We start from the raw sequence: 13,157 nt of genomic DNA, 5'->3' as shown, positions 1-13,157 counted from the left end.
TATTTTGTTCAAAGCTGGTTGTATTTCAGAAATGGGAAAGATGGCATATTATATTCTGCTATTTTTAATATTTCTGTCCTCAATCCTTATGAGGCGCTTGCATTTAAATTCCTAGATACATGTACATAAATATAAGTACCATGAAAGCAATGTTTGGAAATGATGTGACTTACAAGGACTTCTCAGAACAACACAGGTGTGAACCAATATGACACCTGCAAGAGAAATAATTTGCTGGTACCTAGGAATTTTCATACCCAAATGTCTGTGTTTCCACATCTAAATTGAAAACAAGAACATGCTTTTGATATGCTGGAATCAGCTGGGTTTTTAAAGCTGTTTCACAGCTATAGTTTCACAAGTGCTATAGAATTGTAAAATCATCATTGTATACATATTGTATAATTGTGCAAGTGTAAGTGATTTGTACATTTAGGAACATTGTGTTGAATTTTTGTGAAATTATGTGTGTATGTATATATATATACTTATCTTTTAATGTAGGCTTGGAAGGTATTTGAAGTGTCAGTACTGCAAAAACTTTCCCTGCTTAAATGACACTAAAAGCAATAAATTGCATTACGATGAATGGAGTTTAGGTACATATCCAAACAGCTAGATATATTTTGATTCACAATTTCTATAATATATTGTGCTATATGTTTCGATTTTATAATTTGAAAATTACTTGCTTACAGATGTCTACATTTCTAAAAGAACTTCCTGTTTTGTCAGACAAAAAGTATGTTTCCTCATGTTGTATCAAAATTGGCCAATTTCTACTATAAGATTGCTCTCAGTGTTCAGTAACATTGGTAAAGAAATTCCTTGGAATTTTCTATGTGTGATATCAATGCAGAGCAAATTCAGGTAGAAAGTTACAACAAAATACTTTGACACATTTTTTGACTGCATATTATAAAAGTCTCTGGTAATCAGAAAAATGATTAATTTCAAAGGAAGTCTTACTTATGTGATTTTTAAAGTAAGAGTTTATTTTGAAATTTCCACATGAGGAGCCCAGTGAGATTTCTTGAGAAGGTACACATAGGAGGCCTGCAATATTCACCCCAAATTTTCTTCAGAGTTATGAATAAGAGACAGAGATCATTCAGTTCCTTTGGACACACTCAAGTGTCCAAAACAGGTCACATTAATCACTCTCTATTTCTTCTCCTGATCTTGAATCCTGACACTGAGAATTATTCCTTGCACACTAATTCATAGCAGATTTTTTGTGTCAACTGTGAATGAGTGTGTCAAAGGGAGACCACGAGTGGCCATGTCCACAAAGCCACTTATCAGTCATAGTGGCCATTGCAATATAATTCAGATTTCTACTGAATTCACAGAAGAAAGAGACAGTTGATAGTGCAATTGGCACTAACATTTCTTGTCACCTGCATCAAGATGACAGCCCTGTAGTTCCTTCATCTTCCTTCTGGCCCACCTTGTAGATGGGCATCAGGTTTACTCCAATAACTGTGACCTCCTCAGTTAGTCAGGACTTCTGGTAAATGACTCAGAATGGCTCAGTGAGCTCTTCTGCCAGCTCCCTCAGGGCCCTCAGGTGCATCCTGTCTGGCCTCATGAACCTGTGTGTGTCTTAATGTTGTAGCAGGGCACTCCCCATTTCCCTTGGATTGTGAGGTCTTCATTCTGCTCTGTCTCCCAGGTCGGGTAGCTGGGTACCCAAGGAACAAGTAGTACTACTCTTAAAGACTGAGGCAAAGAAGGCATTAAGTACTTCAGCCTTTTCCCAATCCTTTGCCACCGTATTTTCTCCCACATCCAATACAAGCAGGGAGATTCTCCTTATCCCTCTTTTTGTTGCTGATTTGTTTATAGAAGCATTTTTCATTGTCTTTTACAGCAGTGGTCAGATTAAGTTCTAATTAGGTTTTGGGCCTTCTAATTTTCTCCCTGCATAACCTCACAACATCGTTGCTGCCCTCTTGAGTTTCCTGCCTCTTCTTCCACTATGCTTTTTTCCCCTCAGTTCCAGCCAAAGCTCTCTGTTCAGACAGACCAGCTATTCCTCAGTGGCTCATCTTTCACACATGAAGATGTCTTGCTCCTGCTCCTTTAGCATTTCCTTCATGGTCTCCTTCCTGGACTCCTTTCCCCTTCAGGACTGCCTCCCAAGGGAGTCTCTCAACCAGTCTCCTGAACATGCCAAAGTCTGCCCTCTAAAAGTCCAAGTCTTGCTGACCCCTCTCTTCACTTCCCCAAGATATAAAAACTTTGTTTTTATTGTTTTATTCTATTTATTGTTTCATGATCGCTGTGCCCAAGGTGGTCTCCAAGTGTCACATCTGTACAAGTGCTTGTCTGTTCACAAACAGCAGATCCATCAGTCACCTCCCCTAGTTGGTTTGCTCACCAGCTGTGTCAGGAAGTTAGCTCCAGAGATCCTGTCACACACTCCAGGGATCTTCTGCACTGTTGTTTCCTCTAGGCTGTTGTACTTGCAGACAACACCTGATAATTTGGAAGTCCCCCTCAGGAACAAGACCAGCAATCACAAGACTTCTCTCAGCTGCTTATAGAATATTTCAGTTGCCTCTTCATCCTGGCTGGGTGGTCTATACCAAAGTCCAACTGGGAAAACTGCCTTGCTGGCCTTCCCCTTGATTCTTACCCATAAACATTTAACCTTAGCATCCCCATCATTAAGCTCTAGACAATCAAAACACTCTCTAAAATACAGAGCTACCCCACCGTCTCTTCTTCCCTGCCCATCCCTTCTGGAGTAATGCTTATGTGAATCCTTTTAATTAGTGAGATGATAGGCTTGTAGTCATCAGTAGTTGAATGACTTGGGTTTGGGCTTAATTTTCATCATCTCTATATGGAGTGGTGATTCTGTCTTCCTAATGGCTGGTAAATATTGTGAAATGACAAGGGGAATAATCCTGGAGAGTATCTGCATGAAGCAAAGGTGATATGGTACATTTGGCAGAGACACTCTGCAAACAGAATTAGACAATTTAGGGGGCTGGACAGTCAGTGCAGGAAGTTTAACAAAAACAGATCTTGAATTCTGCACCTGGGATGGGGCAACCCTGCATGTGTGTACAAAGTGAGGAATGAGATGGTGGAAAGCAGTGCTGCAGAAAAGGGACCTGGGGTCCTGGTCAGTGGCTAATTGAGTGTGAGTCAGCAGTGCCCTGGCAGCCAGGAGGGACACCTGTGTCCTGGGGAGCATTAGACACAGCATCATCAGTGGGGCAAGGGAGGGAATTGTTGGGCAGTTGTATGGAATTGCCTTCTCCAACTGTGTAATTGAACTCAGCTGAAATGTCTGTCTGTGTTTAAAGTTGAATTTACTCATGCTCTTTTGAACTATCACACAATTTTGAACTTTGAGGTGTTTGAGGTTGGTATTATTTTTTCCTTGCCAGCTAAATTGGCCAGGCATGAACTTTTCTCTTGGATTTGGGCATTGTCATTTAAATCTGTAGCTTTGTGAATAGACTTGAGAAATTTAACTGTCTTTCAAGGATAAATTTGAATTTCTGTCTGAAAATTAGAACTAATCAATTAAGTATCTCATGTTCATGTTAAACTGTGGTTTACAAGCCTGTTTCTTCCATTAATAGCATTAATAATCTACTAAATTGAAGGTTGCCACCAGTTTCATGCAAATTATTGAACCTATGTACACAGCTGTGTGAACTACATAAATGGATATGTATTTCTCACTTGTAAGATTATTTATTAGATTATATTATTTTCAGTGGTTATTATTTCCTAGCATTTCACAAAAACAGTAGCCTAAGTCATACAACATCCTTGCAAAAGTCCATTGGAACCTGGAGGTGTAGGAGTCACACTGACTCTCAATTTTTTATGTCATTCTGTTTTCATATCATTTGAATAAACCAAATTCATTTACATGAAGGTAGGAAGTAATTAAATATGACGAGAGCTAATAGGAGTTCACTCATGTAATGTAGTTATCCTATCACTGGAACAAAGAAAATGGAAAGGTAAAACTGCAGTGAATTCTGTAATACTTGTCAGTTTACCCCTCGAATGAAACAAAGGTACCTAACGTGAGAATGCTCTTAACATTCAAATCCTGCATATTAAACATAGCTTGTTCTGAGTAATACGCATCTGAATTCCAAACATTCTTTTAAAAAGTATTTTCATTGGGAATGTATAAGCAGATTTTCAAAACTGACTTGGTGTTGTGATTTCTAATGGTATTCAAGAATTTTCATTTTTCCTAAGTAATAAAGCTCTAGTTTAAAAATGAGCATGTTATTTCTGTGTGTTCAATCAGAATTCTGATTGCTCCATTTCATAGTATGTAATAGAACTAGAAGAATTTAACTCAAACTAGATTGTCAGATGATCTAGTAAAGTTATTAGTTAATTTAACAAAATCGTTATTTAAAAATAGAGCTAATTTAAAATTTCAGTTTTAATATAAAATACAGGCAGCACTGCCGTGGAACAACTTCACACTGAGCAAGTAATTCAGAAAATTGTCTCCATTCAAAGTAACTTGTGATGAAGCTCACAGTCTCTACAAAAAGAGAAATTACAAAAGTCTGAAAAAAGCTGGTTCCCAGCAGACCTATGGTTGGTGTCTCGATGACCTGCCTGGAAAATTCCAGGTTGTTTCAGGATCCATAGCTGATGGGCAAATCTGTGACAACACATTTTCTTGTCTATGGAAAGCAATTTTCTTAAATGACTCCTAATTTCCTTTCATGCTTTTCTGTCTCAAGTCAGTGGTTGTATCCACTTTTTTTTTTTTCACCCACTTTTTAATCTTTTTTGGGTTTTTGGTTTTTCTTTTGTTTACTTTTGGATTTATTTTCTGTTTTCTTGGTCTTGTGGACCCAAACTCAGTTTCTAAACCCTTGGGTGTTGACGATAAAAAACCCCAAAGATGTCAGCACAAATTTTATATGCATGATAAAAAAACCAAAAAATGTTTTTGTTTTACTGCAAAGGATCAATGCTTAAAGGTTGGTCATAGGGTCATAGAAAATGAGCAAAGTCTGAACTGTTCTTCAGTAAACTTTTGCATATTTTATAGTTATTTCATATGTGGAAAGTTATTAAAACAAAGGTAATGTACAATTACCTGAAATCCACATACTTTAGCCTTACTTTTCTTAGTGTGCATTCTATGGGCTTATTTAGCTAATATCATATTATATTTTTTTAAGGGAATAAAGATACTGGTATACATGGTTATATGTTATGCATGTTGAAACCATTAGTTTATCTGGTCTATCCTGACAAGAGTGCAGTTCCTTTCCTCAATGCATATTCTCTGATGTTCTGTCCACTCTAATTTTAACTATTACATATAACTAGGTCCCTCAATATATTGCTAGACCAGGCCCTGTATGAAGTACCAATCCAGAGGTGTGGTTAAAAAGTCATACTGGGGATTACGGTCAAAATCAGCATAGTAAAGTTGACTTTTGTATATAATGGATATTTGAAGTGCAGACATGGCAACACTGGATTTAGAAAATGCAATTTGGAAGCAATTGAAAAACAGACACTGTGGCTCATATCTTGCCAGCACTGTATATCTGAAGCCTGCAAAAATGGCACCTTAGAAAAATGGCAGACAGTGATTCTTTGCTTTCAATTTTAGTTAATATTGGGTAACAGGAATCCTTCTCATTAGATATATGTATATATACTCCTTCTAAAGAAAACCAGACTCATATCCAAAAATACTTGCTCCTTGCATGCATTGTTTTTTTTAAAAAAATCTATTAAGTATTTTACTTATTTTAATTTTTTTTCCTTATTCTTCTTTCCTTCCCTACCCCTCAAGCTATCTAGCAGCATTTTGGATATATATAACAGTGACCAGGGAATGGCACCAGCTAATATGAGTCTCACAAATGCTTCTTGCCCAGCTAATCTACCAGTAAAAAGGGAGCTCACAGGTAAAAGGACTCTGAGATTTTAGTATATAACTGCATAAGTGATGGTGTGTGTCTTAAAAGTTGAATCTTATCTGTGAAAAAGATATCCATAATTAAATTCCTGAGAATTTTCAGTCTGTGGTTTCATTTAAGGAAAAGAACAAAGACAAACAAAGAATCTTTTCTTTCTGTTCTTCTCTTTAGAAATTCATGTTTGCCTCCTGTTTTTATGAACAGCATGCTTCTAGAAAACCTTAATATTTTAGAAAACAGTATATTCTTCCACATGTTGGCTTCTGACCAACAATATAAATAAATTATCGTCCATTAAATTTGTCCCAGGGTAGAACAAATAGTTCTTTTAATACCTTACAATAAGGCTATTCAAGGTAAAGTTATATTAGTGGATTACAAACTTTAAAAGTTACATTCATTTTATCCAAAGAATGCTAAAAAATCATGTACAGTTTATTAATGTCTCTCAAAGGAAACAGTGAGTTTATTCAATATCTTACAAATCTGATTAACTCTTGCATTATGGGATATAGAAAATCCATATTCACCTTAGTGTATTGCAAGTTTTATCCTGATGTAAAATACAGGAAATTGGAGAAAAATACCCCTCCACAGCATTTCTACATTCTTAAATTTAAAAAAGTGCCATAAAAAAATGTTAAGCAACCTGCCAGGCTTGCTTAAAATTTAGTACTGGTAGAATAAAGATTTGCCTATGATCTGTTATAATAATAAAAAAGTAATGCAGTAAAAGGACTGGAAGTCTGGTATTTGTGACAAGAGGCCATTTTCAAAAGATGAAAGAAGTACTGGAATTGCATTTTAAGGACTATTTTAATAAATGTTACTTTCTGTCAGAAGCAGATACAAGAGCAATGGCAAAGGAGAGACAAAAAAAGGATAACCACAATCTCAGTAAGTATATGTTCATCTGTTCATCTTCCATCTCATTAAATGGAAAGCATGGAGAATGCCAAACCATGATACAGTAGCTACCACATCTCTGCTCTTCTCCTAGACTCAGACTGCAAAACCAGCTGACCATAAAGCTTTCTTGCTTGAAATGAATTACTGTCTCTGAGTTTTGTCTTTCAAAATACTTTGCATATTGCAATTAATTTATTTCTATATAATCTCCTGCTATTATTTTTTTCACAGTAACACACTTTCCTTGGTGTTTTCTCTAAGAATTACAGTGCAAAGCAGACAAGAAAGGAGGCAGGTTATGAGAAAAATAACACTGAAAATGCAGTCTTCACACCTTTTTCACTAAAGAGCCAAAGCAAGAGGCTGTATCTCTTTATGGGTGATGGGGTAGGAAAAAAACTTGCATCAGACAACTTCCAAGTGGTTGCTAAGCTCTTAAAGTTATTGAAAACAAAGGACATCAGTGCAGGGCTTTATGAGACTCACCAGTGTTCTGACTCTGCCACACAAGCCCCATAACCCCTGTCATCTGGGGTACCCTTCTGTTTTCTTTAAGGATAACAGTGCAGATATGTACAGAAGATAGGCATGTTGGTTGTAGAGGAACAGTCTTAAACAGTGAAATTCATAGTTCAGTGTCTAAATATTAGAATTACAAAAAAAAAAAAATTAGTTTATATAGAATAGGAAAAAAAACCCCATCAGTTTCATTACTTGGAGATTGCCTATAAAATGACACAATTTTTCCCTCTAAAGCATAATTTGAAACAAAAAGGCTGCAGGATTCTGCAGGATTTCTTTTTGAAAAGTGTTGAATAAAGTAGTTTAAATTTTCAAGTTCTCCTTTCGAGTTCTTCCAACAGAAATAGTGTGGGAGTTGGATTCAATAATCCTTAAAATTCACTTCCAACTTGAGATATTCCATGATTCTATGAATTTAAACCTAAGTTAGTAATTAATTAATAGTCACTATTTATATCTTTATTCTCTTACTTCTGTCTTGTTTCTCTGGCTATTTGATTTTCAGTAATCAAAGAGGGATTTACGGCTCGCATGAAATTACATACCTGAAAGTATACATCCACTGGCAAAATGTGCTAGCAATCACTGTGGACAGTCTTCTGCTACTTAGAATTTCCAGAAGTCATTCTTATGTCTGTCTGTAATTTTTTTGTGGGTTACAGGCAGACCATGAAGATCTTTAGATCCCATGAAAAGGGATTTTGATTTAAGAAGTGGAACCCCTTCATGCAACAGGCAGACTTTAAAACATTACTTTATGTTTCCTAACTTTGGGGTTTTTTGTTTCCAAGCAGAGAATCTTATATTATAATCCTGTTCATGCAGTTTGAAAAATAATTTTCTGATTTGGCTTACGTATAATTTGATTCTTGAAATATTCCTGATAACTCAGGATATCTCTGGAAAAGTTACAGACACACATCAGGAAAATTCTATTGCAACGTTTCCAAACTTAAAAATCTCCCTCCCTAACTCATTGACACAACTGGAAGTTTCTTTTCAGGAAAAAATGCAAAAATATAAAGAAAAAGGAATTCTGCAAGTGTTCCCTTGTAAGGATATTTTTTCTTTGCCTTGTTTTATAGCTAATGCTTAGTTGACTACTTTCTGATGAATATCTTACAGAGTTTTCCGCAGTGTAAATATTAATTAAATAGCAGCTATTGCACCACAGGACAGTATAGTTAAAGCACATTCTTCACGTTTGTTTGCCATTACATTTTTTTGCCAACACAACTGAAATATATATTTTAAATTTTTCGGTTGCTCTGTGTTTTTGTACACTGGGCTCTCCTCCAAGAACCAGCACATTCATTCCAATGTGATGCAGGGACTCACTGAGCATTACACTCAGGAGGATTATAACACTGCCTTCTGAATATGTGAATTATCACAAAAAAACCTGAGATGCTTTAATTTGTTAAGTGAAACTCCTGTTTCTGTAGAAAGCAAGACAAGATAATGCACCCCTCCAAGGTAGAATACTTAATCAGAGTAAATAATAACACTCAGGTTGTTCCTGGAGCTTGAATCTGTTAGGGAGGAAATAGCTGACTGCTACATAAACCTAGGAGCTTCACAAAGACAGGAAGCAAACCATTTTACATGCAGGAAGAAGAGGACTAAAAGTGATCCAGGTGGTGGGGCTGAAAGTGACGTGCTCATATGACTGTGAGAAGATTGAAGCCAGCCTTGGAAGACCCACTAGGATGCCCTTGGCTGAGCACTTATAACTTAGCTCTACTGGGCTTTTTGTATTTATATTCAAAATTTGGCCATTAGACTTTAAGCTCACATCTCCAAACACAGAGCATGTACCCATTCTGCCCATGTGCTAGGCTGGCCAGGGCTGGGCTGACAGAGTACAGTGGCATTGGCATATTGAACCCAAGGTAAGGTCTTCCAAGATGTAAAGGACAAGAGAAAAAGCTCAGTGTGATGTTAGTGATGGAGAAAAGCTGAATCCTGCTTATTCAGTGAGATTTGGATTGAGTTAAAGTGGGGGCAGTGGACAAAAATGTGAGCTGACACCAGTAGAACAGCAGCAGAGACTGCTGGTCTCTGACACCCAGCAGTACCCTAATGGGAATACATTCTCACTGAATGCACTTCCTGTGTCAAAATTATATAGAAGTAATTCCCCAAAGCAATGAGATGTTCTCTGGACCTATCCACTAGAAAAATAGGAAGTTTCTGAAGGATCACATACACCAGCCTGGACACCAGTACAATGCTGGTAAAGTGAACTGAGAGCACACAGAAGGGGTGCTAATTTTAAGAGATTTATTATCTCTTTTTTTCTTCTAACTAAACTACAAAATGAACCAAGATACCCTACATAGCTTGTCTTAGGACAAACAGAAATTTAAATTAAAAAATTATATTTAATAGTTTAAACCATCGGGTTTGGTTTTTTTTCTTTTCATTTTCTCTATGTTTTAAAAATTATAATAAATATTTTTCATGCTGTCCATCACCAAAGGAAACAGAGAAACAGATGTACAGGGGTGAAGTGTTTTTGGGACATAATCTTGCTCTGTGTCAGTGAGGGGATACAGTTGTAGTTATGTACTCTCTGTGGGTTTAAGTGCTGGTAATGGTAAATAAGGGATAGTGAAGTTGCTACCTTGTGATTTGTAACCGGAGTTCTGCCAAAATATCAATTTCTGGATGAATTGTCTTGTGTCTCTATTGGATTCACCAGCAAGACTCCACCAAGCTGAAATCTCTGTTCTGTGGGAGCATGGTGGAGAAAGAATATATAAACATCAGGAAAAAAGAAATGTTAGCTCACATTTAGGCAATATGTGACTATTTCATTGTCTACAAATCTAATTGGTAATGGGGGAAAACCCTGTAGTTAAGGTAAGATACAGATGGTACTAATTATAGACTTTGTCCTGGGAGTAAGTCAGAGACAGGTAGGAGCTCATGTTGGGACTGCTATTTGAGGAAGATTTTTTTCTGTATATTGACTAACATGTTTTTAACTAATTAAAATGTTTTATGTATAATTTCTCCAAAATATTTCAGCATAAAAATAGTAAATGTTTCTTTTTAACAGTTGAGAGAAGAAGAAGGTATAATATTAATTACCGAATCAAGGAGCTTGGCACACTCATCCCCAAGTCTAATGATCCGTGAGTTCAACTGTCTTTCCTATAATAATGTTTATAGTATTAATACAGGAGAAAAGAGACAGTTGTGTATACTGGCTATAGGATTGAGAAATGGGACACAAAATCTTCCATACCAGGTCACTGGCTCAGATCAGGCTGTTGAAGTAACAAAGCTTTGACAGATTTTTCGTGCATGTTGAAAAACTTATGTGAAAGCATAATAATGTGAAAGCAATTTCAGGGTGTTTAAGAGAAACTGCCACTTAAAGGGAAAAGAAACAAACAAATAAACAAAAGATAAGCCAAACAACAGAAAGTCCATCTCTCTGTCCCTGAGCACAATTGTGTGGTGTCTCTGGAGAAGGAAGTAGAGGTGCTTTCAGCTCTTGCCATGGCCCTCTAGTGGGATAACACAAAATTTATGTTGTCACTGTCTGCCCTCTAAGAGAAAAAAAAAAATCAATTTAAGAGTCTGTAGACAGCACTTTTCAAAAGTCCTCAACTCAGTGCAGGGAAAGCACCAGTCCTAAATTGCAAGAATAAAAGTAATAATTGCTATAATTGCCATAATAATATCATTTTATACTAATGCATATACTTACAGAAACACAAAATGCATATTGCTTGAACAATATGTGCATTCCCTTAAAGCTTATATTTGTCATCAACAGGAAAAAAGCTGCCTTGGAGAAAAGCCCATTGCAGGATTAACAATAACAATTCAGAGTGATTTTTAATGCAGGACTTTAGCCTTAGATTTCTCTTGTTGCTCAGGGAAGACTTAAGACAATGCAGCAGCATGATTGTAACTTGCATAAAATTGATTATACAGATTTTTTCTTTATCATTTGCATGTCAATACAGAGTGCATGATACTTCAAATGAAAACAGCTATTGATATTTCAGCTTTTTTAACCTTAGGACTAAGAAACTTTTGATTACATTAAGGATTTCTGCAACAATACAAAGCTGTGTGAGACATACACAAGTAGAAGGTTGGCTTTATTTGAAGTGAAGCCACCAGAGAGAAAGTTAACATTCTGCATCCATTTTAGAGAATTCACAAACTCAGCTCCTTCCGTAGCACCCACCAAAGATTGGATAAATGTGCATTTTTTTTGTTATTAATATGGAATTAGGTGTTAAAGCTGAATTAAAGTAAAAAGCACTTTAAATACCTAAATAAAGTTTTGGATGTGATCCATTGCAAGCAGAAACTGATAGAAGTGTTTTAATTTTGCTGGTGCATCTTTCAGTATTCAATACCATTTGGGCAAGTAATGGAAAGATTTCTCAGAAAAACAGTGGATGGCACTGTTGGTTTGCAGCTATAAAGCAAAAATAGAAACTGGTTATACTGCAATTAGAGATGGGCATGGGGTACAAATTCCAGTTGCATTTTTTGATTGCCTATAAAGGTGTTTCACTTACATGTTTTGGTCTGGATTCAGGTTGACTTTGTGAACTTAATCAAAGCATTAATACCTAGACTAATCATGTAAGCTGTTCTTAAAAATGATTTACCTGGACCTGCAGTTTTCCTCCAGTAAGTGAATGATGGACTTCACCCTCAGTTTTTGGTGTTGTTGCCTGATGAAAAAGGTTCAGGTACAGATTCTGAAATCATTGCCTTATCTTGTTTTAGTTTGCAAACCCATGACTGAGTTCAGCAGTGTGACCAGACCCAGAGTGGTTTATGTTTACAAAAGCACAAGGTGAACTTAAGTATCTCACATTCTGAAGACTGCTGTCTTCAAAAGGCTGATAATCAGTACTCCTTTGGAAAACAGGCCTACTGAAAAGCTTTTAAGTTGGTGCTAAGAAAAAAAAAAAAGGCATCAAAACCTGCAGGGTTTTTGAAAAATCAGTTTGCAACACAATTTTGCTATAGCAAAAGGATAAATTAATTCAAAGAAATGTAAGTAGGTTTTTTTTTTTGTATTTTTTTTTTTTTTTAGGCAGAAATATATTAATTTGAACATGTTGTTTTGTTGGCTGAGCAGATCAAAATTGTTATTACCTTTCGGTATGGTCTTGTTTTGCCAAATCATAACTCAGCAACCTTATTCTTTCTTTCAATACTTGCTTTTTACTTCATAACACCTTACTGTGCCCCCAGTCTGCCCCCTCTTCTTTGAAAGAAAGAGATTTATCATGGCTTACAATACTTTATCTGTAACACTTTATCACACATAGCATTTTGCCTCATATTGATTTTAGAAGATTCTTCTTAAAGTGGAAACTTAGTTGTAAAAGGAGAAAGCTTACTGATGCTTAGACTAATGACAGTGAAGAAAATCAGCCTCTGCACTGAAGAGCAAATACTACTATAACTAAGCCATTGTGGTGAGCATGCCTGTCCCAGATGGCTTGCTTCAAGAAGATTACATTCAGAATCAGAAACAGAAAAGGACATTTTTTATGCCATTTGGAAACCTTTTGTGATTTATATTTCTTAGAAGTGCTGTGTGGGGGTTTTATTTCACTTTTGTTTTGTTGGTTATGTAGTGAACTTGTTTGGCTCCTGCAGAGCTTCTGCAGGGACTTTCTTTTGACTGGATTAAACCCCTATTCTTTTCATTTTTTTGTCTTTTTTTCTTAATTTAATGATGAAAAGGGTGGATTACATTACATAAATGAATGGGTGTTTTAAGTTCACTTCATC

At 36.2% G+C, this 13,157-nt stretch overlaps 1 protein-coding gene across 2 annotated transcripts in view; it reads left to right on the top strand.

Moving 5' to 3' along the window:
• Positions 1-13,157, top strand: part of TFEC (transcription factor EC) — an 86,078-nt gene that overhangs the window by 65,773 nt on the left and 7,148 nt on the right. Inside the window, exons 3-5 of one of the 2 annotated variants that reach the window (XM_041471511.1) lie at positions 5,816-5,930; positions 6,786-6,839; positions 10,438-10,513. In XM_041471511.1, the coding sequence (XP_041327445.1) occupies positions 5,816-5,930; positions 6,786-6,839; positions 10,438-10,513 (245 nt within the window). Of the gene's footprint in view, positions 1-5,815; positions 5,931-6,782; positions 6,840-10,437; positions 10,514-13,157 lie in introns of both variants that reach the window. The other variant, XM_041471510.1, reaches the window with a different exon arrangement.

This window comes from Pyrgilauda ruficollis, unplaced genomic scaffold, assembly GCF_017590135.1.
Source record: "Pyrgilauda ruficollis isolate IOZ18807 unplaced genomic scaffold, ASM1759013v1 scaffold27, whole genome shotgun sequence".
NCBI lineage: Eukaryota > Metazoa > Chordata > Aves > Passeriformes > Passeridae > Pyrgilauda > Pyrgilauda ruficollis.
The sequence above is the reverse complement of the archived record's forward strand: the minus strand, read 5'-3'. Positions and strand labels throughout refer to the sequence as shown.